Genomic DNA, 24,498 nt, shown 5'->3' with positions numbered 1-24,498 from the left:
GGGAGAGAACCAGAGAGGAACCCTGGCGACCTCAGCTCCCTCTGTCACTGTCAATTAAGCTCAGGGACCCAAAATGTCACGTTCAATTTTTTCAGTTTATGACTTTCTTTCAATACTTTCTGTATCCTGCACCCAAAAGTAAGTAGCTGCGTACTCAACTTCTGTGTTAGTGGAGGCCCTTTGCTGTAAACTGAAACTCTTTAGTTTATAGCCCTATATACAGCATTTTGGATTTTCAAGTCCCTCAGTCGAGCACCTGATCCACTTTTGGGTTTAAGCTGGGCTGAAGTGCATTTGGGTAGACTTTCTTGCCCTCTATATATTATTGATGTCTATCAGTGTACAATATGTGGGTTTGTTTTCCTTTTTAGATGTGTGCTCATAGACCACCACCACACACTTTAAAGATGAGTTAGCAGCAGTTAGCAGAGCAAAGGCTAGACGAAGTGGTCCATGGGCCAAGGCGCGCGCGCGCGCACGTACACACACACACACACACACACACACACAATTCCATATTCTCAGCAACTCAAACAACCAACTTGTGCAATCCAAGTTCTCTTTTTAGTCAATACGACAGGATCATGCCGCATTATCCTTGATGACTTCTTGAATCACATTTATTGTGATCATTCATCCACAAACAAACTGATGTAGCCAGCAATTTAAGATACAGCGGAGGCAGGTAGCCTAGTAGTTAGGGTGTTGGACTAGTAACCAAATGATTGATAGATCGAATCCCTGAGCTGACAAGGTAAAAATCTGTTGTTCTGCCCCTGAACAAGGCAGTTAACCCACTGTTCCTAGACTGTCATTGTAAATAAGAATTTGTTCTTAACTGACTAGTTAAATAAAACAAATATAATATAGGTGTAGGATATTAATTTGATCACTCTGTTACAGGTAATGTCCCGAGCAGCTGGAAATGCAAACTTGTTGTGTATTAGAGTTTTAAAAAGGCTTTTAAAATGTGTAATTTACACTTAAAAATGTCAGACTTGAGTTGCCCTAACTAAAAATGTATCAACCTCTACAAACATGTCCTGTTGCTGCAGGGTTATAATCCTGCTGTGAGAAGCTGATCAAATTAAGATCCATATGCACCGTTTGCAGTTTTTAGTATGTCAACATCAGTGGCATAAACGGTCGGTGCCGTTTATGATGAGGGAGGACGCTCTTTTTTTAATTCTTTTTTTTTATGAGCATGGCCTTATTTCTATTACAGCATATTGGATGACTGTCATTCATGTTGCATTTATTCAGCTAAATTGAACATCGATAGGTTTAGGCTACTACATGATACTAAACACTTTCCCTATACCCATCATGAGGTTGCTACAACCTAGCCTATGAATGAAAGAGAAATAGGTCACGTAGGTCAAGAGAAATTTGAGTAATCAAGGCAACAAACATTGACACATTCAATACCGCCTTGCACACTCTTGCCTGCATGTAGCTGATCTAGGGTATAATCATTAGGTTAACAGTTGCAAGCAAGAGTTTCTATTGGACAAATTCCGGTATGTTTATTCTCGTTTCCTTACGTTTGCTACCATTTAATAAACGTTTTTCAACAGAATCGGTTTAATGAATACACCCCTGCTCACACGCAAATACAGTTCACTTTCATAGCTGCCACGTACAAACAGCATGATCATTGGCTCATTGTATAATTCCTTCTCGCATTCTTGTGCTCTCCTCCTCTCACTTTTCCCTTTCGCTTGTGGACTTAAGTGCACAACACATCAGCAGTCTATGACCAATCCAAACCTCTATATCATAACTGCTAACCGCTACACACAGCCTACATCCTTGTCACCATATTAGCTAACATCGTAGTCAACATAGATACTAGAACTAACGCGTTAGTAAACCCACTACAATCATGGAGGACAGTATAGAGTCAGCAAGCAGTTTAGCAGTTACACCTGGGGGCCCCAGTGACAAAAAAGTACTAAAACCAAAAGCTTACCTTGAGTTGGAAGAGTTCCAGTGTTGCATAGCCAGATAGCTAATATGGCATCCCTCTCTGTTTGAGCCGGGTGTTTGAGTAAGCTAAACTAGCTAGCTGCATTCGCTAAGTAAAAAGGAAAATAAATACAACAAAATGTAGCTAACTCGCTCTTGCTTTTCCTTAATTTTTGAAGGAATTAATTTGTTTAACACATCTTTCTCTCTCAACTACTCACCACATTATATGCACTGCAGTGTAGCTTATGTTTTCAATGCTAGATTCATTCTCTGATCCTTTGATTGGGTGGACGACATGTCAGTTCATGCTGCAAGAGCTCTGATAGGTTGGAGGATATCCTCCGGAAATTGTCATAATTACTGTGTAAGTCTATGGAAGAGGGCACCATGAGCCTCCTAGGTTTTGTATTGAAGTCAATGTATACAGAGGAGGAGGGGAACTAGCTGTCCCTCGTGCAACCCTAGAGTTCTACTGTAGACCTTCATTGCAAAACAGTGTGTTTTTAATAAATTATTTGGTTACGTGAATATATTTAGTCATGTTTTACCTAAAAAGGGTTTTAAAAATTGTTTCATTATTTTTATGAAATCCTCTGAAGAGCCTCCACTGGTCAAAATGTACAATTATATCCAAATGGCCTGGTGTGATAAAATTGCTGTTATCCTTGCACATCAACATCAAATCAAAGAAGATGGTATTAGCCAATCTAAGAAGTGACGTCTCAGTAAGACTAAGTCAAATCCAAAACAACACTGAACAGAGGAAGAAATTATCTTTCCATGACAGACTGACCAGGTGAATCCAGATGAAAGCTATGATGCCTTATTGATGTCATGTGCTAAATCCACTTCAATCAGTGTAGATGAAGGGGAGGAGACGGGTTAAAGAAGACAATTGAGACATGGATTATTTATGTGTGCCATTCAGAGGGTGAATGGGCAAGACAAATGATTTAAGTGCCTTTGAACGGAGTATGGTAGTAGGTGCTAGGCACACTGGTTTGTGTCAAGAACTGCAACACTGCTAGGTTTTTCGCACTCAACAGTTTCCCGTGTGTATCAAGAATGCTCCACCACCCAAAGGAAATCTAGCCAACTTGACAACTGTGTGACGCATTGGAGTCAACATGGACCAGTATCCCTGTAGAACGCTTCCGACACCTTGTAGAGTCCGTGCCCTGACAAATTGAGTCTGTTCTGAGGGAAAAAGGTGAGGGTGCAACTAGGGCTGTTAAGGTGGCCCTATTACCAACACACCGGCAGTCACAAGTCATGACCGCAGTCAAATTCCATGTGACCGTTTAGTCATGGTAACTAGGCTTCTCCAAGCTCTGATGCTGCTGATAGTCATTAGTAGCCTACCAAACTTGCCTACCAAAGCCTACCAAACTGCCTGGTATTCACCACTCTATTGTCCCTCTAATCACTCTGACATCAATGCAAATGTAATCTAAACTAAAATCAAACACTTCATGAGAGCCCATGAGCTCATGTTGCGCAACATTTCTATAGGCTATGGAATTGTGTGAGATAACTTCTATGGAAATAATCCATTTATGTGTTGACCCTTTACCCAGTACTTTGTTGAATCATTTTTGGCAGCGATAACACCCTTGTCTTCTTGGGTATGAGGCTTCAAGCTTGGCACACCTGTATTTGGGGAGTTTCTCTCAAGCGCTGTCAGGTTGGATGGGGAGTGTCGCTGCACCTTTTATAGGGCCTCCCAAGTTGCGGAGCGGTGTAAGGCACTGCATTGCAGTGCTAGAAGCGTTCTACAGATCCGTATGATCCCGAGCTGTGTTGCAGCCGGCTGCGACCGGGAGACCCATGAGGCGGCGCACAATTGGCACCGCGTCGTCCAGGTTAGGGGAGGGTTTGGCCAGCTGGGATGTCCTTGTCCATGCACGCTGACACGGTCGCCAGTTCTACGGTGTTTCCTCCAACCCATTGGTGCGGCTGGCATCCGGATTAAGCGAGCAGTGTGTCAAGAAGAAGTAGTGCGGCTTGGCAGGGCCTTGTTTCGGAGGACGCATGGCTCTCGACCTTCACCTCTCCCGAGTCCGTACAGGAGTTGCAGTGATGGGACAAGAAAAAGGGGTAAAAAGTACCACACAAAAAAATTACTCACTTTTTTAATTCAGCATTACATGCATAATCACATTTGTGGTCACTTTTGAGGATTGTGTATTCAGTTTTTTTTATGCGAGTGGTTGTATTAATTTGGAATATATCGCATCCCACAACTGTCCCAGACTATGTACAGAATATTTATTTCTCGCACAGAAGGACAAGTTGACCAATAGAATATGAAAATGTTTGTACTATTGGGCATAGTAGATATAGGCTAGTGCTTTTTCTGTTTGTTTGGCATAGTCTTGTTGGCTGTTTGTTTGGCATATACCTTGTTGGCTGTAGAAAAGTAAATGTGGACAGTTCTGCTAACGTCTTCAATATGCGCCTCGGAATACGATAAAAAGGTTGCATGTGTCTGTCTTCACTTGTAGCCTACTTCGGAGCTTAGATAGATGACTATGAGAAAAACCCGATCACCTGATGGGCAGTGTCTACTAAGAATTGAGATATCTGAGTGTTGCTTTGGAATCTGCAGCTGGGTGAAGGGAATTAAAATTATTATATTCAGCCCAAGGGCACAATGGTCACTGGCTGCAAAAGGCATGGAGTTTGTTAGGGGGCATTACGGCCACACTAGGAGGATGCTTCCCGGAAATTCGAGTGCTAGTCAAATTGTGAATGAGAGACTGATGAAGTCTGTGCAGCCTGTGCAAGAAACAATGCAGAGCTCATGCCTTTCATGCAACTTTTTCAAAATCATCATGAGTTGCAGCCTTAGAATGTATTACAAAATATTGTTTTTAAATAAACAAGAAATCAGACAAAAAAACAGGAAACTTGAGTGTGCATAACTATTCACCCCCCCAAAGGAAATACTTTGTAAAGCCAACTTTTGCAGCAATTACAGCTTAAAGTCTCTTGGAAAAGTTTGGCACATCTAGCCACTGGGATTTTTTACCATTCTTCAAGGCAAAACTGCTCCAGCTCCTTCAAGTTGGATGGGTTCCGCTGGTGTACAGTAATCTTTAAGACATACCACAGATTCACAATTGGATTGAGGTCTGGGCTTTGACTAGGTCATTCCAAGACATTTAAATGTTTCCCATAAACCACTCGAGTTTTGCTTTAGCAGTATGCTTAAGCTCATTGTCCTGCTGGAAGGTGAACCTCCGTCCCAGTCTCAAATCTCTGGAAGACTGAAACAGTTTTTTCTCAATAAATTCCCTGTATTTAGCACCATCCATCATTCCTTCAATTCTGACCAGTTTCCCAGTCCCTGCCGATGGAAAAACATCCCCACAGCATGATGCTGCCACCACCATGCTTCACTGTGGAGATGGTGTTCTCGGAGTGATGAGAGATGCTGGGTTTGCGCCAGACATAGCATTTTCCTTGATGTTCAAAAAGCTCAATTTTAGTCTCATCTGACCAGAATACCTTCTTCTTCCAAATGTTTGGGGAGTCTCCCACATGCCTTTTGGCAAACATCAAACGTGTTTGCTTATTTTCTTCTTTCTTGCCTCTCTGATTATAATGCCCTCCTTGCCTGGTCTGTGAGTTTTGGTGGGCAGCCCTCTCTTGGCAGGTTTGTTGTGGTGCCATATTCTTTCCATGTTTTAAATAATTGATTAATGCTGCTCCATGGGATGTACAAAGTTGCTGATTTGTTTTTATAACCAAACCCTGATCTGTACTTCTCCACAACTTTGTCCCTGACCTGTTTTGAGAGCTCCTTGGTCTTCATAGTTCCGCTTGCTTGGTGTTACCCCTTGCTTATTGGTGTTGCAGACTCTGGGGCCTTTCAGAACAGGTGTATATATACTGAGATCAAGTGACACTTAGATTGGACACAGGTGGACTTTAACTAATTATGTGACTTCTGAAGGTAATTGGTTGCACCAGATCTTATTTAAGGGCTTCATAGCAAAAGGGGTGAATACATATGCACGCACCACTTTTCTGTTTTTTTTTTTTTTTTCATTTCACTTCACCAATTTGGACTATTTTGTGAGTGTCCAATACATGAAATCCAAATAAAAAAAACATTTATAATGAAACAAAATAGGAAAAACGGCAAGGGGGGTGAATACTTTTGCAAGGCACTTTATGTACTTTGTGTGTCAGTCCCTCTTTCTGTTGTGTGCCAGGCTGATCTCAAGTGACACAGGTGTGCTCTGTGTCTTTCCCCATCAGTTCTTACCCAGTCGGAGGTGATTTGGGTGGCAGTGGTGCTTATGGCTGTGTGTGTGGCTGCAGCTTTGGTTGTCATCTTCAGGTGGAGGGTGCGTAAGTCATCTACAACTCTTAATTACCATCTGAAATCAGCTTCTATTCTATCTGAACTGAACTCATTTCCTTCATACAGTTGGTAGATATTTATAATGTTGTATAGTAAAGAAAACCTTTCTTTTTGGTGTGAAATGTGTAATTTTATGAATGATTCACGATTGTACGATTTCAGATTATTTTTCAGGAAATCCGTCAACACAGGAAATGTGGTGCAAGCAAACAGTGATGTAAGTAAATTGATTCATCAACATTATTCACTTTGATTGTGTGTGTGTGTGTGTGTGTACGTGTTTAACTATGTATGTGTAACCGATGTGGAATGGCTAGCTAGTTAGCGGGGTACGCGCTAATAGTGTTTCAATCGGTGACGTCGCACACTCTTAGACCTTGAAGTAGTTGTTCTCGCTTTTGTGGAGCGATGGGTAATGATGCATCGAGGGTGACTGTTGTCTGTGCGCAGAGGGTCCCTGGTTCGAGCCCAGGTAGGGGCGAGGAGAAGGACAGAAGCTATACTGTTACATATGTGCATAGGGCCAGAGAGCAGACATTACCTATACTAAGGTCAACCTTCCCACTGGTAGACCAACAGACTGAATATGCAACCGTTAGATCAAGACGCTGAAACATAGACTATTCACTATTAAGACTATACGCTTATATTGATATATTAAAGAGATTAGCAGAATAATCAGATTCAATTCTCACCATTTCTGTTGCAAGATGTGTTTTTAAAGCAGTCGCAATATGCCAATTTACTTCCCTGTGCTTGGTCATTGAGCAACAGATAATGATGTTGTTTGAGAGGTATGTGTGTGTAACGGCTGTTTAAAGAAGAGGACCAAGGTGCAGTGTGGTACGTGTTCAAGATTTTTTATAAAACTGAACACTAGAACAAAAAATAACAAAGCGGAACAAACGAAACAGTTCTGTCTGGTGCAGACACACAAAACTGAATAATTAGCCACAAAACCCATGTGGACAAGAGCTACCTAAGTATGGTTCCCAATCAGAGACAACGATAGACAGCTGTCCCTGATTGAGAACCATACCCGGCCAAAAACAAAGAAATACAAAAACATAGAAAAAAAGAACATAGAATGCCCACCCTAGTCACACCCTGGCCTAACCAAAATAGAGAATGAAAGCCTCTCTATGGCCAGGGTGTGACAGTGTGCCATGTTAAAATATTTGCTTTAGTTTTTTTTAAATTACTTGTTTGTTTTTCATTTACTGGCTCTGAGTTTCAAGATTGTGAAGTTGAGATGAGGAGAAAAAGGTAAGAACTTGAAGGTTCATTTGAAATAAACGTTCTCAGTTAAGCTGTACCGAAAAGGGTACTTCTTCCATCACCACACCTTTTCAGGGGAATAGCTGACCTTGCATCAGTCTGCTCTGTGACATCTTCCTGTGTAGTCTCAACTTCACTTTTTTATTCTGCTCCAATGCATGACAACGCAATGAAAAGTGAGGCAGATGAAAATAGATATTACTGTTATTCTCAATCAGAGGTCAAGAGGTCACAGGGGAATCTGAAAGAGGAATCCTCATTAAGTACTACTGTCACACTGATCGGTTTCACCTGTCTTGTGCTTGCCTCCACCCCCCACCAGGTGTCTCCCATTTGTTCCCATTATCCCTCTCTGTATTTGTACCAGTGGTTTCTGTTTGTCTGTTGCTTAGTTCGTCTTGTCAAGCTTAGCAGCGTGTTCTTCCGTACTCCTGTTTTTCTAGTCCACCCAGTTCCGAACTTTTCTGCCTGGCCTGACCTCAAGCCTGCCTGCCGTCCTGTACTCATCTGACTCTGACCTGGTTTACGAACTTCTGCCTGTCCTCGACCTGCCCCCCTATCTATTAATAAATATCAGAGACTCGAACCATCTGCCTCGTGTCTGCATTTGGGTCTCGTCCTGTGTCGTTATAACTACTGAATTACTACTACACAAGATCTACACAGAACCTACTGGTTTTACTACTTGATTGCTATTGATGTGTAGCAACCAGTAATTTAAGTAGTAATGATACATTGGGACGTTTCACTACTGGTGAACACTACATATTTCCTACTCAAGTCACTACATAATTCTCCCTTAATGACTACTGTGTAACTATTGAGCTTTTGGGTTCCTACTACTTAAATCCTACACATTCTGTCAAGCCTGCTCCCGCTCCCCCTCACTGGTGCGAGGGCACCACCATCATTATGCGCAGCAGCTGTGCTCATTGGGCTCACCTAGACTCCCTCACTAAGTTGATTGCCCCTGGATATATGTCTGTTCCTATGTATTTTTCCTTTCAGTAGAATTGTTTGTGTTTTGTGTCCAGACGCTCTTCTTGTTCCGTTGCATGTCCGTCTATATTAAATGGTTCACTCCCTGTACCTACTTATCTCCTGTGTTGGGTGTTACAGAATGCTACTACCATTACAAGAAGCATCATGGTGTTTTTTTGGTTTTGTTGGTGACGTCGGACTTGGATTCCGCCACCAATGGAACTGGGGCTGCCTAAACTGGCTCGTCGGGCTGTCATAGCTAGCTCGAGAGGTTTCGTTGACTCGGCAGGTTCCCATCCACATCATGCTTCACCTGGCCAATGGGGCTTCTACGCTGCAGCAAGATCGTCAGGCTTCTAGGCCTTAGCTGGTTTGTCCAGCGTCAATGCCTCGTCTGGCTCGCCCAGGTGGGATGCTGGGTGGCAGCCTGACGATCATTATATGCACCTGTTGCCATCATTACCTGCAGCTGCGCTCATTGGACTCTCTCACTTTGTTGATTGCCCCTGCATATGTCTGCTCCTGTCTTCTCTTTAGTAGCATTGTGTGTCGGGTTTGTGTCCAGACGCTCTTGTTCCGTTGCATGTCCGCCTATATTAAATGGTTCACTCCCTATACCTGCTTCTTATCTCCTGCGTTGGGCGTCACACATTCACGATTGAATTACTACACAATGCCTACGCATGAATTCTGTATGTCTACTCAATTCCTATTGAATTACTGCTGCCAGTGCCATCTGTGTACGTAGTGTTGTGTCCCTACTTAATTGCTCCTGAGACTATTTAATTTCCTACATAAACCCTTTTGAATTACTATTGAAAACATTCTATTACTTTTTGCCTGCTCAAAATCACTATTGACGTATTGTTTCACTACTGTGTCACTACTAGAGTAGTGCACATGTTATTTTATCACTTTTCTAAATATAGTTATATCAAACCAAGAAATAATAAGCTTATACTAACGTTTGACATTAAAAAAAAAAAAAAATTATGACATGAAATGACATATTTGCATTTTTTTGTTAATCCCTTTGAGGCCTTGTCTTCATTCTGCTTTGACTAAAAGGGGAAGTTCACCCATTTTTACATGTGACCTTATCTTCACTATTTTTGTGCTTGTGGTTGTTTCCCCCAAACTTAAAAAAATATATATATATTTTGTTTGGTTACAGATTCTTCGCTTGCGATAGACAATAATGCATTATGAAAATGTGTCTAAGCATGTTATAAAACGCTCAAACACTCCAAACTAACTCATATATCAGAATCTTATTATTTCCATTCAATTTAATTAATAAATCCAATGTTCCATAAATCCATATTTGCATATTTGGGGGGTCAAAATTTAGTGCAGAGACTTTATCCAGAATGAGATTCTAAGTGGAGTGTTTTGTAGTGTTTTATAAAAACACAAACAGAGGCTACATTTCAATAGTGCTAGCAAACAGCTAGGCTAAACTCAATTCCTCTCTATGACAACTGTAAACTGTTGCACTAGTGAAAACGGATGTCCAGGATTATATGATAGCTCTACTTCACTGCGCTGCTGAACAACCCTGAATATTTGGAGATTACTTTTTGATTTTGAAGAGGGGAGGCAATATTCATCCTCTTTTACTCTCGCAGTCTGATCTTATTCCTTGGCTTTTGGTTTTACTCTCTTTAAGACTGTGCTTGAGTGACAGGACTGATAAACACGATGTAAACTGATATTTGCAACGCCAGTGAAGTGCAACGAACCCGTAATTCTACCCATTTAAGAGCATAGCCATTGAGTAAAATAGAATGCGCGTTGCCTGCCAGCATTCAAGATGCCGACAGTTATTCCTTGAGGCCCGTCCTCTAGTGATTTTACCCGCACGTTCCGTTGCTATGGGAATTCTTTCCCACCCTGCTCTCCAACAAAAGTCACAGGTTGTGCTTTGAAACAACAAACTATTCGGTCGATTACGCGATAATTTCGCTCCAATGATGACTGGATTTGTCAACAAACTAACCACATAGAAATAGTTCCTGCATGAGATAATTTTTTTAAAGGTAAGAAAGCACAATTTAAAAGCTGTCTTTCAAATTGTTTTGCCGTTTACGTTAGTTTGGTCTAGGCATATTCTACGTAGCTAGGCATATTTTACGTAGCTAGGCAGACACGTAAACATGCCAGACCTACCCCACTAGTTTTTGATTTGATATCGTAAACGGAACGTAAACAGTTTACAACAGGGCGGCAGAATGGCCACAAGGAGATGTGAGAGTGAGCTGATAGTAACGTTATAGGGCCTACAGTTTTATTGTATTTTAATCTCAAGGAGAAAGGGTCAAAGAAATACATATAGTTGAAGGTCGGCTATTTTTTGAGTTGTGTTATCAGACTAAACTCCACTCCACGGTGAAGGAAGTTTATACACCATTATAAAGGACGTTTCTAAACTTTCTTCACCATAGAGTGGAGTTTAGTTCTGCGAGAGTTGTGCATGCTTTGGCTTAAAATGTGCATTTTGGGGACTATACCATTGGCTACATTGTACCAGACAAATTTAAATAAAGTGAAACTCAATTATTTAAAACTTTTGACATATAGTATTTGACCCTGGTCTGGAAGGAGAGCCCCTACTTGCCCACTGACCCATAATGAAGACCCCGGTGGCTGAGGGTCGCCTGCAGGTGCTGCAGATCTACCGGCTCCTCCAGTATGTCCATGAAGGAGACCAGCCTCAAATAGAGAAGATGGTAGACATGGGTGTGGAGGACCTCATCAACCTGACAGAGCCACGGGAGGGCACTGGAGTTCTCCACCTGGCTGCTGTGGCCAACAACACAAACATGGTCAGCTTCCTGCTGGCCCAGGGCGCCCAGCCCAACGTCCAGGACAAAAGGGGGCGCACCCCGGTCATGTTAGCAGCTGAGATGGGGCACGACGGCATGGTGGCCCTGCTAGCTAAGAACTACGCTAAAATGAACCTGTTGGATGCTGAGGGGAAAGGTGAGAGGATCCAGTCAGCCCCCAGATTAGGTGATGCTGTGTTTGCTAGAGATATTGAGTAGAGTAGTGTAGAGTAGAATAGTCAGCCACTGAGAATATAATTTTATGCAATGGGATGGAATAAAATATAATATTACTTTATGTATTACCCGTAGATGGAAATGTGCTCTTTGCATCAATTCAAACCATAGTATTCACTGTATTCAAATGTCCACTCCACAGTTTGCTTACTTACTGTATTACTGTGTGTGTAGCTCTGATACCAAGAGATGAGTTCTGTTTCAAGTTCAGTCTGGTAGCCTCCTGTTGAATGGCGTGACTGTTTGACTCATGAAAATGCATGCTTTCTCTGTTTACATATTGATGAGATCAGTGTCTCAGGCGGCTCGAATTGACTCACTCCCTCCAAAGGAGCCAACCCAACGGCGCTCATACAAAACTCCTTAAAGCCCAATTATGATAATAGCCTCAATTGCAGTGTGGTCCAGTCTTCAGTTACAGTCAATGAGTCTTTGCTATTTTGTGGGGATGATTGTGGACACATCTAATTACAGATCAGAAGGGAACCTCTCCCTTGTCTGTAAAGCCTGCTGGGTAATCCGATCCCTTCAGCTTAATGGCTCACTTGGTGGCTCTTGGCTCTTTTCCCAGGTGTGCTCTTCTACTGCATCTTCCCCACCAAGCGCCACATGCGCTGCCTGCAGGTGGCCCTACAAAGCATGGCTGATGTCAACAACGTCTCGCTCGCCGGGACACCCGTGTTCCTGCTGGCGTGTCAACGTGCCGCCGACTGCTCCGCCATGTGCCTCAGCATCCTGGAGCAGGGCGCCGACCCCAACTCAGCCAATCAGGTCTCATAACACATGACATGGGGGTGTCTGGGAGATCAATGGGAAAATCTGAAATGACACCCTACTCTCTATTTAGTGCAATACTTTAGTCTTATTAGGTACAGTTTGCTGAAAAATTATAAGTGTGCCATTTTGGATTCAACTAATTTTATATTTTCTAAAATGTAACTTATTGTGACTTGTGAATTATGGGAGAGGAAATTACCTGAATTGTTGTCTCTGAGTAATGTAGATATAGAATAGAATAAGGTAACTAAGACTTTGATGTGTGTGAATTTGGTCTTCATATTCACACTCATCACATAGAGGTGACATCCTCCTGTCTCTTCAGATGACAGGCCGCACTGCGTTGATGGAGGCAGCCAGGGCTGGGGCTGTGGAGCTGGTCAGAGCCATCCTACTGAGGGGCGCAAACCCCAACACCCTCGACAAGAACCACCTCCACGCCACACACTTCGCTGCCATGGGGGGATTCTTTGAGGTGGGTTATTTTTTTAATTTGACCTTTATATAACTAGGCAAGTTAGTTAAGAACAAATTCTTATTTACAATGGCAGCCTAGGAACAGTGCCCTGTTCAGGGGCAGAACAACAGATTTGTACCTTGTCAGCTCAGGGATTCAGTCTAACAACCTTTTGGTTATTAGTGTCTAATTATTTTGGGCCCTCTGTGTGGCCTTATCACATATAAAATATATGAAATAACTAAATAAGATGTTATTAAAATAGAAAAACAGAATGACAAAGATGTCAAACATGATCCTAAATGTAAACCATCAACTTAGTGAATACTATTGGTGTATAATATGAGGGTTTCAGCATGAAATATCCTTTTATATATATTTTCACACACTTCTATTTTATTTTACTATGTCAATATGTATTTGTTGTTAATGTTTTGGCGTCAAAGTAGTGGCAGTTGTGAAAATAGTCAACAGTTGGTTGAGTTGCAGAGTTAATGCCGTGGTTGATTAGATGCTTTTTTTATTAACTAGGCTATTTTCTCTTGAACCATCATTTAAAAAAAAGTTGTGACCAAAGTCACAATAGATTGCCATATATTTTCTGTTAATTAATAAATGACTGAAGATTCTGGTAACTTTGGTAAATTAACGGTATTTTTGCAACCCTAGTCTGAACTTCATGCACCAATTTCCTGGACCCAGATTAAACTTAGTCCTGAACTGAAAAACACTTCCTATAGACATTTTCCATTGAGCAGGACAAGGCTTATTTTGGGTCCGGGAAACAGGCCCTATATGTCATCTGTTTTGTGTACAAGCATCATCAGTTAATATAATTTAATAAAATTGTATTGACTTCCTGCAGGTGATCCAGGTGCTGTCTGCTTACTCAGCTGACATGGGGGTGATGACATCAGAGGGGGACACTCCTCTGCACTACGCTGCCCGAGGGGGCTTCACTGATTGCTGCAGGTTCCTAGCACAGAGAGGTATGTGCCCTAACTAACATGCTTTTTTTACTAATACTGTAACTAATATACACGGAATGAATCAGTCCTTCTTAAACTCATACAAACACATTGACGGTAAGCTCAGTGAACATGTGTTTGAAACATTTTTAAGCATTTTATACATTTTATTCCCAGCATTTGGAATGTTTTCAGCTGGCTATTGATTTGTCAGATTTTTATTCCACTTCAGTCACAAAAGGGTTTCCATCTTTATTGTGTGATAACTTCAGGTTGTAACCCCAAACAAAAAAACCAGGAGGGCCTTCTTCCCCGTCATATTGCCAAAGACAACAGCTACAAGGCAGTGGTAAAGGAACTCAAGAAAGCAGAGAGGATACACGGGAAGTACTCCAAAACCGGGGTGTCCAATCCCAACACTCCCTGGGCCCTGACCCTCCACGATTGGTCCCACGAGCACGAGGCCGCCCTCCGGAATGCCTTTTTGGACGAATCAGAAGCCAAGGGCACGGAGACAGTCTCTAGGGAAATGTTCATATCTGTGCTGCAGAAGCTCCAGGCCCCAGTGGAACTGGACCAGCTCCATAAGGTGGTAGTGGCCCACGACAAAAGGAGAGAAGGACTAGTCAACGTCAGTGACTTCTTCAAGGGCCTCAAGTACCTCCAGAAATCATTTACCATCGCCTCTTATGGTCCAAAGAAGAAGAAAGGAGGAAAGAGAGGTAAAAAGGGCAAGAAAAAGGCTAAATTCACTCTCCCCATGCCTATTTGTACCATCCCACCTGAGCTTATATACCGGCGGGACGACGGCGGGCCGCCTCACTACATGATCGAGACGTACCAGCATTGTACTGACGTCACTCGTTTCGACCGCGACCACCCGCCAGTCCACCCGATAGAGGATGATTCCGCCTGGTACCTAGACAAGCCGGAGAGGGTCTATATCGACATCAACTACTGTGTGAAGACGGGGGACCTGGAGTCTCTGAACCTGGCCTTCAGTCAGGGGGTCCCGGTGGACGTGAAGGACCGCTTCTATAAGACCCCTCTCATGACCGCCTGCTCCAGTGGAAACTACGAGGTGGCCCAATTCCTCCTCAACTTGGGGTGAGATAGAATTCTCTCCTGGACAAGTTTATTTAGTTTTAGTTTATGGAACACCTTAGTCAACATATGTAAAGGGGTTGTAACACAACTCATCCTTATCACTTCTCCTTTTTGTAGACTGTATACATTTCTCAATGTTTGCTTTATAATGCAGTGTGATTATGCCGGTAAAGTTATAGTGGTTTAGTCAGTCATAGCATTAGGCCTGTTTCAGTACTGTACCGTGTGTGTTTCTTATATACCACAGGGCTGACGTGAATGTGTGTGACCAGTTCCGTTGGACGCCCCTCCACCACGCTTGTCACGCAGGACAACTGGACATAATGGAGCTGCTGGTGGAGAGAGGTGCCAAGGTGGACATGCCCGCTCTCAACGGTGCCACACCCCTCATGAGGGCCATCGAGAGCTGCAGGCCCTGCTGTGTGGACTACCTCATCAAGGCCGGGGCAAAGGTTGCTGCAGAAAACAAGAAAGGTACTGTAATACCATCATGAATAGCATGATGCAGTAGGATATTAAATAGCAAACAATGAATGAATACTCACTCACTCTGTAGGCTACCCAAACTACACATAAGGTCAGCACTCAGAACACCCGAGTTAGTTGACTGTTTTGGTTGATAGATTGCCTCAGAGACTTTCTGTCATTTGAATAAGTGCATTTTGTTTCAGAGCAAAATTGCTTGGACATCGCCCGTGCCTATGCAGACTTCAGGATTGTGGACTTGGTCCAGGCTAAGATTGATTCTCTGCCCAAACTCAAGGAGAACAAGAAAGGAAAAGGGGGTAAACCTCAACCTAAACCCAGACCTGCCACTGCCCAAGAAAAGGTACAAGAACCTTTCATGCTACTGGTTTGTCCTAACAACGTTGACCGTTTCTTTCTATTTTTGATCCGATCGATGGTAAGACTGTTAACCAATCATCATATTCCTGTATGTCAAAGATGTGGTCACACACACCCATTCTTTTTTGATCACATTGCGATTTTCCCATCTCTCAATGTGACCGAAAACCAAAAAGTGTAAAAGGATAGTCCCTGTTACCCTACCCCAGAGACTTGTAAGCAAATTAGTCCAGACGTGTAGAATTACTTGCTGACAAGGCCGTGGTGTAGTTCTTAATAACCAGAGGCATCGTAGCCGGCAGAGACACCATGCGAGTCCCTATTCAATCTCAAATAAAATAGCTATATACAGGGGGTACCGGTACAGAGCCCATGTGCGGTGGTACAGTGTAGTCGAGGTCATTTGTATATGTAGGTAGGGGTTGTAACGGTTCTCTTGTGGTGAAGGAGAGTCGGACCAAAATGCGGCGTGTAGATTGCGATCCATGTTTAATAAACAAACGTAAAAACACAAATCAATACAAACACTACAAAACAAAGAATGTAAATGAACAAAACCAAAACAGTCCTTTCTGGTGCAAACACAGAGACAGGAACAATCACCCACAAACACACAGTGAAACCCAGGCTACCTAAATATGGTTCCCAATCAGAGACAATGACTAACACCTGCCTCTGATTGAGAACCATATCAGGCCAGACATAGAAATAGACAAACTAGACATGAAACATAGAATGCCCACCCAGCTCACGTCCTGACCAACCCTAAAACAAGGAAAACACATACGAACGATGGTCAGAACGTGACAGTACCCCCCCAGGTGTGGACTCCGAAGGCACATCCTAAACCTATAGGGGAGGGTCTGGGTGGGCATCTGTCCGCGGTGGCGGCTCTGGCGCTGGACGTGGACCCCACTCCATAATTGTCTTAGTCCACCTCCTTAGCGTCCCTTGAGTGGCGACCCTCGCCGCTAACCTTGGCCTAGGAAACCTAACAACGGACCCCACTGGACTGAGGGGCAGCTCCGGACTGAGGTAGCTCAGGATTGAGGGATAGCTCGGGACTGAGGGGAAGCTCAGGACTGAGGGGAGGCTCAAGAGGAAGCTCAGGACTGAGAGGAAGCTCAGGACTGAAAGGAAGCTCCGGCAGGTTGATGGATCTAGCAGATCCTGGCTGGCTGGTGGTTCCGGCAGATCCTGGCTGACTGGCAGATCCTGGCTGAATGGCGAATCCTGGCGGATCCTGGCAGACTGGCGGATCCTGGCAGACTGGCGGATCCTGGCAGACTGGCGGATCCTGGCTGGCTGGCGGATCTAACTGATCCTGGCAGACTGGCGGCACTTGCGGCGCTGGACAGACTGACGGCACTGGCGGCGCTGGGCAGACTGACGGCACTGGCGGCGCTGGGCAGACTGACGGCACTGGCGGCGCTGGGCAGACTAGCAGGGCGGGGCAGACTGGCGGCACTGGGCAGACTGGTGGCGCTGGGCAGACTGGCGGCACTGACGGTACTGGGCAGACTGGCGGCGCTGGGCAGACTGGCGGCACTGGAAGAGTCCGGTTGACTGGCGGATCTGGAAGAGTCCGGTTGACTGGCAGATCTGGAAGAGTCTGGCTGACTGGCAGATCTGGAAGAGCCTGGCAGATCTGGAAGAGTCCGGTTGACTGGCGGATCTGGAAGAGTCCGGCTGACTGGCGGATCTGGAAGAGTCCGGGTGACTGGCAAATCTGGAAGAGTCTGGCTGACTGGCAGATCTGTAAGAGTCTGGCTGACTGGCAGGTCTGGTTGACTGGCAGATCTGGAAGAGTCTGGCTGACTGGCGGATCTGGAAGAGTCTGGCTGACTGGCGGATCTGGAAGAGTCTGGCTGACTGGCGGATCTGGAAGAGTCTGGCTGACTGGCGGATCTGGAAGAGTCTGGCTGACTGGCGGATCTGGAAGAGTCTGGCTGACTGGCGGATCTGGAAGAGTCTGGCTGACTGGCGGATCTGGAAGAGTCTGGCTGACTGGCGGATCTGGAAGAGTCTGGCTGACTGGCGGATCTGGAAGAGTCTGGCTGACTGGCGGATCTGGAAGAGTCTGGCTGACTGGCGGATCTGGAAGAGTCTGGCTGACTGGCGGATCTGGAAGAGTCTGGCTGACTGGCGGATCTGGGAGAGTCTGGCTGACTGGCGGATCTGGGAGAGTCTGGCTGACTGGCGGATCTGGGAGAGTCTGGTTGACTGGCGGATCTGGAAGAGTCTGGCGGATCTGGAAAAGTCTGGCTGACTGGCGGATCTGGAAGAGTCTGGCAGATCTGGAAGAGTCTGGCTGACTGGCAGATCTGGAAGAGTCTGGCTGACTGGCAGATCTGGAAGAGTCTGGCTGACTGGCAGATCTGGAAGAGTCTGGCTGACTGGCGGATCATGGCAGACTGACTGATCTGGCTGCTCCATGCTGACTGGCGGCTCTGGCTGCTCCATATAGGCTGACAGCTCTGGCGGCTTCTTACAGACTGGCAGCTCTGGCGGCTCCGTGCAGACTGGCAGCTCCTTGCAGACTGGCAGCTCCTTACAAACTGGCAGCTCCTTGCAGACTGGCAGCTCCTTGCAGACTGGCAGCTCCTTGCAGACTGGCAGCTCCGTGCAGACTGACAGCTCCGTGCAGACTGACAGCTCCTTGCAGACTGACAGCTCCTTGCAGACTGACAGCTCCGTGCAGACTGACAGCTCCGTGCAGACTGGCAGCTCCTTGCAGACTGGCAGCTCCGGCTGCTCCATGCAGACTGATATATCTGGCTGCTTCATGCAGACTGACAGCTCTGGCTGCTCCATGCAGACTGGCAGCTTCATGCAGACTGGCAGCTCTGGCTGCTTCATGCAGACTGGCATCTCTGGCTGCTTCATGCAGACTGGCAGCTCTGGCTGCTTCATGCAGACTGGCAGCTCTGGCTGCGCTGAACAGACAGGAGACTCCAGCAGCGCTGTAGATGAGGAAGGATCTGGCTGCGCTGAACAGGCGGGAGACTCCGACAGCGCTGGAGAGGCGAGGCGCACTGTAGGCCTGATGCGTGGTGCTTGTACTGGTGGTACTGGACCGAGAACACGCACAGGAAGCCTGGTGCGGGGAGCTGCCACCGGAGGGCTGGTGTGTGAAGGTGGTACTGGATAGACCGGACCGTGCAGGCGCACTGGAGCTCTTGAGCACCGAGCCTGCCCAACCTTACCTGGTTGAATACTCCCGGTCGCTCTACCAGTGCGGTGAGGTGGAATAGCCCGCAATGGGCTATGTAGGCGAACCGGGGACACCGTGCGCAAGGCTGGTGCCATGTAAGCCGGCACAAGGAGACACACTGGGGACCAGATGCGTAGAGCCGGCTTCATGGCATTTGGCTCGACGCTCAATCTAGCCCGGCCGATACGCGGAGCTGGAATATACCGCACCGGGCTATGCACCCGCACTGGAGACACCGTGCGCACCACAGCATAACACGGTGCCTGCCCGGTCTCTCTAGCCCCCCGGTAAACACAGGGAGTTTGTGCAGGTCTCCTACCTGGCGTAGCCATACTCCCTGTGAGCCCCCCCCCAAGAAATTTTTGGGGCTGACTCTCGGGCTTCCGTCCGCGCCGCCGTGCTTGCTTCGCCAACCTCATTCTCCGATAACCTTCCGCGCACTGCTCCATCGAATCCCAGGCGGGCTCCGGCACTCTCCCTGGGTCGACCGCCCACCTGTCTATCTCCTCCCAAGAAGTATAGTCCATACTGTACTCCTCTTTGGGCTGCTCCTGTTGCCTCCTCTCCTGTTGCATCTGTTGCCTCTCCTGCTGCTCCTGCCTGTTGACACGCTGCTTGGTCCGGTTGTGGTGGGTGATTCTGTAACGGTTCTCTTGTGGTGAAGGAGAGTCGGACCAAAATGCGGCGTGTAGATTGCGATCCATGTTTAATAAACAAACGTAAAAACACGAATCAATACAAACACTACAAAACAAAGAATGTAAATGAACGTAACGAAAAACCGAAACAGTCCTTTCTGGTGCAAACACAGAGACAGGAACAATCACCCACAAACACACAGTGAAACCCAGGCTACCTAAATATGGTTCCCAATCAGAGACAATGACTAACACCTGCCTCTGATTGAGAACCATATCAGGCCAGACATAGAAATAGACAAACTAGACATGAAACATAGAATGCCCACCCAGCTCACGTCCTGACCAACCCTAAAACAAGGAAAACACATACGAACGATGGTCAGAACGTGACAGGGGTAAAGTGACTATGCATAGATAATAAACAGCGAGTATCTGAGGGGAGGGTGTCAATGTAAATAGTCTGGGTGGCCATTCAATCAATTGTTCAGCAGTCTTGTGGCTTTGGGGTAGAAGCTGCTAATGAGCATTTTGGTCCTAGACTTGGCTCTCCGGTACCTCTTGCCGTGCGGTAGCAGAGAGAAGTCTATGACTTGGGTGACTGTAGTCTTTGACAATTTCTTGGGCCTTTGGGCCTTCCTCTGACACTGCCTAATATATAGGTCCTGGATGGCAGGAAGCTTGGCCCCGGGGATGTATTGGGCCGCACGCACTACCCTCTGTCGTGCCTTACAGTTGAATGCCGAGCAGTTGGCATACCAGGTGGTGATGCAACCATTCTCTCAATGGTGGAGCTGTATAACCTTTTGAGGATCTGGGGACCCATGCCAAATCTTTTCAGTCTCCTGCGGAGGAAAATGTGTTGTCGTGCCCTTTTCACGACTGTCTTGGTGTGTATGGACCATGATAGTTTGTTGGGGGATGTTGACACCAAGGAATTTGAAGCTCTTGACCTGCTCTACTACAGCCCCGTCGAAGTTAATTGGGGCGTGCTCGGTCCTCCTTTTCCTGTAGTCCACAATCATCTCCTTTGTCTTGCTCACATTGAGGGAGAGGTTGCTGTCCTATAGGCTGTCTCATCGTTGTCCGTGATCAGGCCTATCACTGTTGTGTCGTCAGCAAACTTAATGATGGTGTTAGAGTCGTGCAGTCGTGAGTGTACAGGGAGTACAGGCGTGTGACTAAGCACGCACACCAGAGGGGCCCCGGGGTTGATGATCAGGGTGGCAGATGTGTTGTTGCCTACCCTTACCATCTGGGGGCGGCCCATCAGGAAGTCCAAGATCTAGTTGCAGAGGGAGGTGTTTAGTCCCAGGGTCCTTAGCTTAGTGATGAGCTTTGTGGGTACTATGATGTTGAATGCTGAGCTGTAGTCAACGCTGAGCTGTAGTCTCACATAGGTGTTCCCTCTTTCCAGGTTGGAAAGGGCAGTGTGAAGTGAGATTGAGATTGAGATTGCGTCATCTGTGGAATTCGAATTGAAGTGGGTCTAGAGTTTCCGGGATGATGGTGTTGATGTGAACCATGACCCGCCTTTCAATGCTCTTCATGTCTACTGGCGTGAGTGCTACGGGGCGGTAGTCATTCAGGCAGGTTACCTTCGCATTCTTTTACACAGGGACTATGGTGGTCTGCTTGAAACATGTAGGTATTACAGACTTGGTCAGGGAGAGGTTGAAAATGTCAATGAAGACACTTACCAGTTGTTCCGCGCATGCTCAGTACATGCTCTCGAGTTTGATGGTTCGTCTGAGGGCATGGTGGTGTGGATGTTGCCTGTAACTGAGGTGGTATACACCTCAATTCCATTGGATGAATCTCGGAACATATTCTAGTCTGTGCTAGCAGAACAGAGTGGATGCTACGCTACAGGACTGTCTGACCACTTCCGTATTGAGTGAGTCACTGATACTTCCTGTTGTGGTTTATGCTTGTAAACAGGATTAAGGAAGAAAGAATTATGGTCAGATTTGCCAAATGGAGGGTGAGGGAGAGTTTTGTGTTCATCTCTGTGTGTGGAGTAAAGGTAGTCTAGATTTTTTTTCCTCTGGTTGAACATGTGACATACTGGTAGAAATGAGGCAAAAAGGATTAAAGTTTGCCTGCATTAAAGTCCCCAGCCACCAGGAGCACCGCTTCTGGATGAGCATTTTCTTGTTTGCTTATGGCCTTAAACAGCTTGTTGAGTGCGGTCTTAGTGCCAGCATTGGTTTGTGGTGGTAAATAGACGGCTACGAGTAATGCACATGAGAACTCTCTTGGTAGATAGTGTGGTCTACAGCTTGTCATGAGGTACTCTACCTCAGGCGAACAATACCTTGAGACTTTTTAAAATATTAGACATCATGCACCAGCTGTTATTGACAAATACACATACCCCCACCCCTCGTCTTACCAGACGTAGCTGCTCTGTAATGCCGATGCATGGAAATCCCAGCCAGCTCTATATTATCCATTTTGTCGTTCAGCCAAGACTCGGTGAAACATAAGATATTCCAGTTTTTACTGTGTTGCTGTGTCACTGTGGTTACTTCAATGTTGCTCCAAGGTTGGGCTCAATTCCATTTCAATTCAGTCAAGATATGAATTGAAATTCCTAAGTATTGATAAATCCTCATTGAAAATCAATGAGTCAACATTTCAGTTGATGTAGAATTAAAATGCTGAAACAAATCTCCAGAAATTGACTGAATTGAAATGGAACTGACCCTAAACCTTGATTGCTGTTTTCTCTGCCTCCTTGATGACTGTGTTGCCATGGTGTGTCCCCCCCCAGGGTCATGGTCCAGTGACCCCTGCCCCATCTGAGATGGTAGTGAATAAAGCGATGTCCCTGAAGGAGAGCATCATTCTGCACAGCACTCAGATCATCAGCGGACAAGTCAACAAAGTGGACATCAGCTATGTGCCAAAAACGGTAGGACTGCTATGCCATTGCAGTGCTGATGTAGCAGGGGTAGTCAGATTAAAATGACAACGAATCTCTCTCAAATGAGTTTGGTAACAATGTTTATTTTTTTATGCAAGACATGTACATGGAGGTCCAGGAGGGGAATTGAACCTGTATATTAAAATAAAGTTGAACTACGTTGGTTGTGTTCAGTTTAGTTGTTTCTCCCTCATAGAGTTGTATAGAGATCGCAGCATTGTATCTGTCCCATTATTGCGTTTTTGAGGGCACGGGCAGCGCCATTGAGGCCTCCATTTTGAAGTAGTCAATTTTATTCTACTACTATTCTACTACTTCAAAGAACAAACTGAAAGGGTGCACACTGCCACCTGGAGTGTGTTCTTTGAACAGGTATAAATAAACTCAAGGTTGGAGGTTTAATGCCACCTGCAGTTATGGAATGTTTGCTCACCAGTATAATTAATTGGCTGATCCCTCCTGATGACCTGGATGGAATTATGTGATCTTTCCTTACCTCATAGGAAGTCCCACCCAGTTGATTACTTCAAAATGGTGAAAGTCCTCTATACAGCTCTATGTTCTCCCCCTACTTTATGTTCCAGGTATGGGGCAAGCAGACCACCACCAGCCAGCTGGTAGAGAAGATGCAGAAGAAGAGGGAGAGGTTTTCCTATGAGGTGGACTTTGAGGACTTTATGATGCCCTTCAGTAAGAACATCCAGCAGAAATCTCTGAAGCTGACTCAAGCTACTAACTAGTGGGAACAAGACATGGTTGTAATGAGTCAGCAGTTATGTTTGCAGATGGAATATAATTTGCCTCACATAGTTGGGTTCAAATCAGTTTTCAATTCAGGAAGGGAATTGGAATTCATTTAGTCATATTTTCAATTTATGTATTGAATTTCAATTTACTCTCTGAATTGAAATCATAATTTGCCTTAGCACACTGATGGCTGAGAGGATTGTTTCCTCACTGTCATAGAAAGCCAGTACATTTATTGACTAAAACAAGAGACACCAAGTAGTAGATGTAAAGATGTAAGAATAATGTATAGATGTTGTTCACTGTATCTATTGATATAAATCCACTTGAATTTAGTACAAAATTGTCTTCTTCTGACATGCCTACTGAGTACTCATTGTATCACTAGACACAAAGCACATGGCAAAGAGTCTGTCCTGTATACCAGACAGCTTCCACTCATCCAGACAGCTTTACAGTCCTACAGATTTGAAATAGAAGTCCTAGTAATGATTTGAAATATGTTGGGGAGGATCCACACCCCCCCAACTGTTGGTTAGAGCCTGTAAGTAAGCAGGTCTTCACACAACTGTTGTATTCGGCGCACGTGACAAATAAACTTTGATTTGATTTGGCATCTGGGCTGGTGGTTGGTGTGTCAACATCTCCTCTCGGTCTCTCACTTTCTCTCACCGCCGTCTGCCAGGCACGCTGGGTAGCATGCCTCACTCTGCAGGTACACACACACACACACCTCTCCACAACACCACACAATTCACCACACCACAAACCACACGCACATTAAGACGCACCTCCCTAAGCCTGTGAATTCCAGTGACATCACACATGGTTGATACTGTGCTATTTGATTTCACTGCCTGACTATTTTTTATGTGCCTGTTTTATCCTTTTGTTAGTCATCTATGTGTCTGTAATGGACTTGGATTTGGACACTTTTTCTTCTGGTGAGTAGAGAGCGTATGGTTTTCGATGCAATACAGTTCCTCCTCTGAACCTGCAGGAGGCACTGTTTGGTTAACTTTATTCTGGAATGACTGGTTGTTTATCTTTTAATTGAACCTTTATTTAACTAGGCAAGTCAGTTAAGAACAAATTCTTATTTACGATGACTGTCTTGACAAGGCGGGTGAATAGAAATAGGGAGCTCTTGT

The 24,498-nt window shown here is 45.2% G+C and overlaps 1 protein-coding gene across 3 annotated transcripts; it reads left to right on the top strand.

Moving 5' to 3' along the window:
* Positions 1-10,094: 10,094 nt before the first annotated feature.
* On the top strand, positions 10,095-23,946 carry ankef1a (ankyrin repeat and EF-hand domain containing 1a). Of its 3 annotated transcripts, none has more exons than XM_042321829.1 (10): positions 10,095-10,641; positions 11,204-11,584; positions 12,236-12,435; positions 12,767-12,916; positions 13,764-13,887; positions 14,139-14,973; positions 15,221-15,447; positions 15,645-15,802; positions 22,448-22,588; positions 23,185-23,946. In XM_042321829.1, exons 2-10 carry the CDS (start codon positions 11,233-11,235, stop codon positions 23,338-23,340), a joined length of 2,343 nt encoding a protein of 780 aa, XP_042177763.1. In that variant the 5' UTR covers positions 10,095-10,641; positions 11,204-11,232; the 3' UTR covers positions 23,341-23,946. The 3 variants fall into 3 exon arrangements, with proteins under 3 accessions (XP_042177763.1, XP_024278479.1, XP_042177764.1); XM_024422711.2 differs by having other exon boundaries at positions 11,183-11,584; XM_042321830.1 differs by lacking the exon at positions 10,095-10,641 and adding an exon at positions 10,828-10,943 and having other exon boundaries at positions 11,183-11,584.
* Positions 23,947-24,498: the final 552 nt, after the last annotated feature.

This window comes from Oncorhynchus tshawytscha, linkage group LG05, assembly GCF_018296145.1.
Source record: "Oncorhynchus tshawytscha isolate Ot180627B linkage group LG05, Otsh_v2.0, whole genome shotgun sequence".
Classification (NCBI taxonomy): domain Eukaryota; kingdom Metazoa; phylum Chordata; class Actinopteri; order Salmoniformes; family Salmonidae; genus Oncorhynchus; species Oncorhynchus tshawytscha.
Note: the sequence above shows the minus strand (reverse complement) of the source record. Positions and strands in the feature narration are given on the sequence as shown.

Excerpts from the sequence above, each read along its gene's own strand:
- ankef1a (XM_042321829.1), top strand. The coding sequence starts at position 11,233 with ATGAAGACCCCGGTGGCTGAGGGTCGCCTGCAGGTGCTGCAGATCTAC. Across the intron at positions 11,585-12,235 it reads GTTGGATGCTGAGGGGAAAG|GTGTGCTCTTCTACTGCATC; the intron begins GTGAGAGGATCC and ends CTCTTTTCCCAG. Across the intron at positions 15,803-22,447 it reads CTGCCACTGCCCAAGAAAAG|GGTCATGGTCCAGTGACCCC; the intron begins GTACAAGAACCT and ends GTCCCCCCCCAG.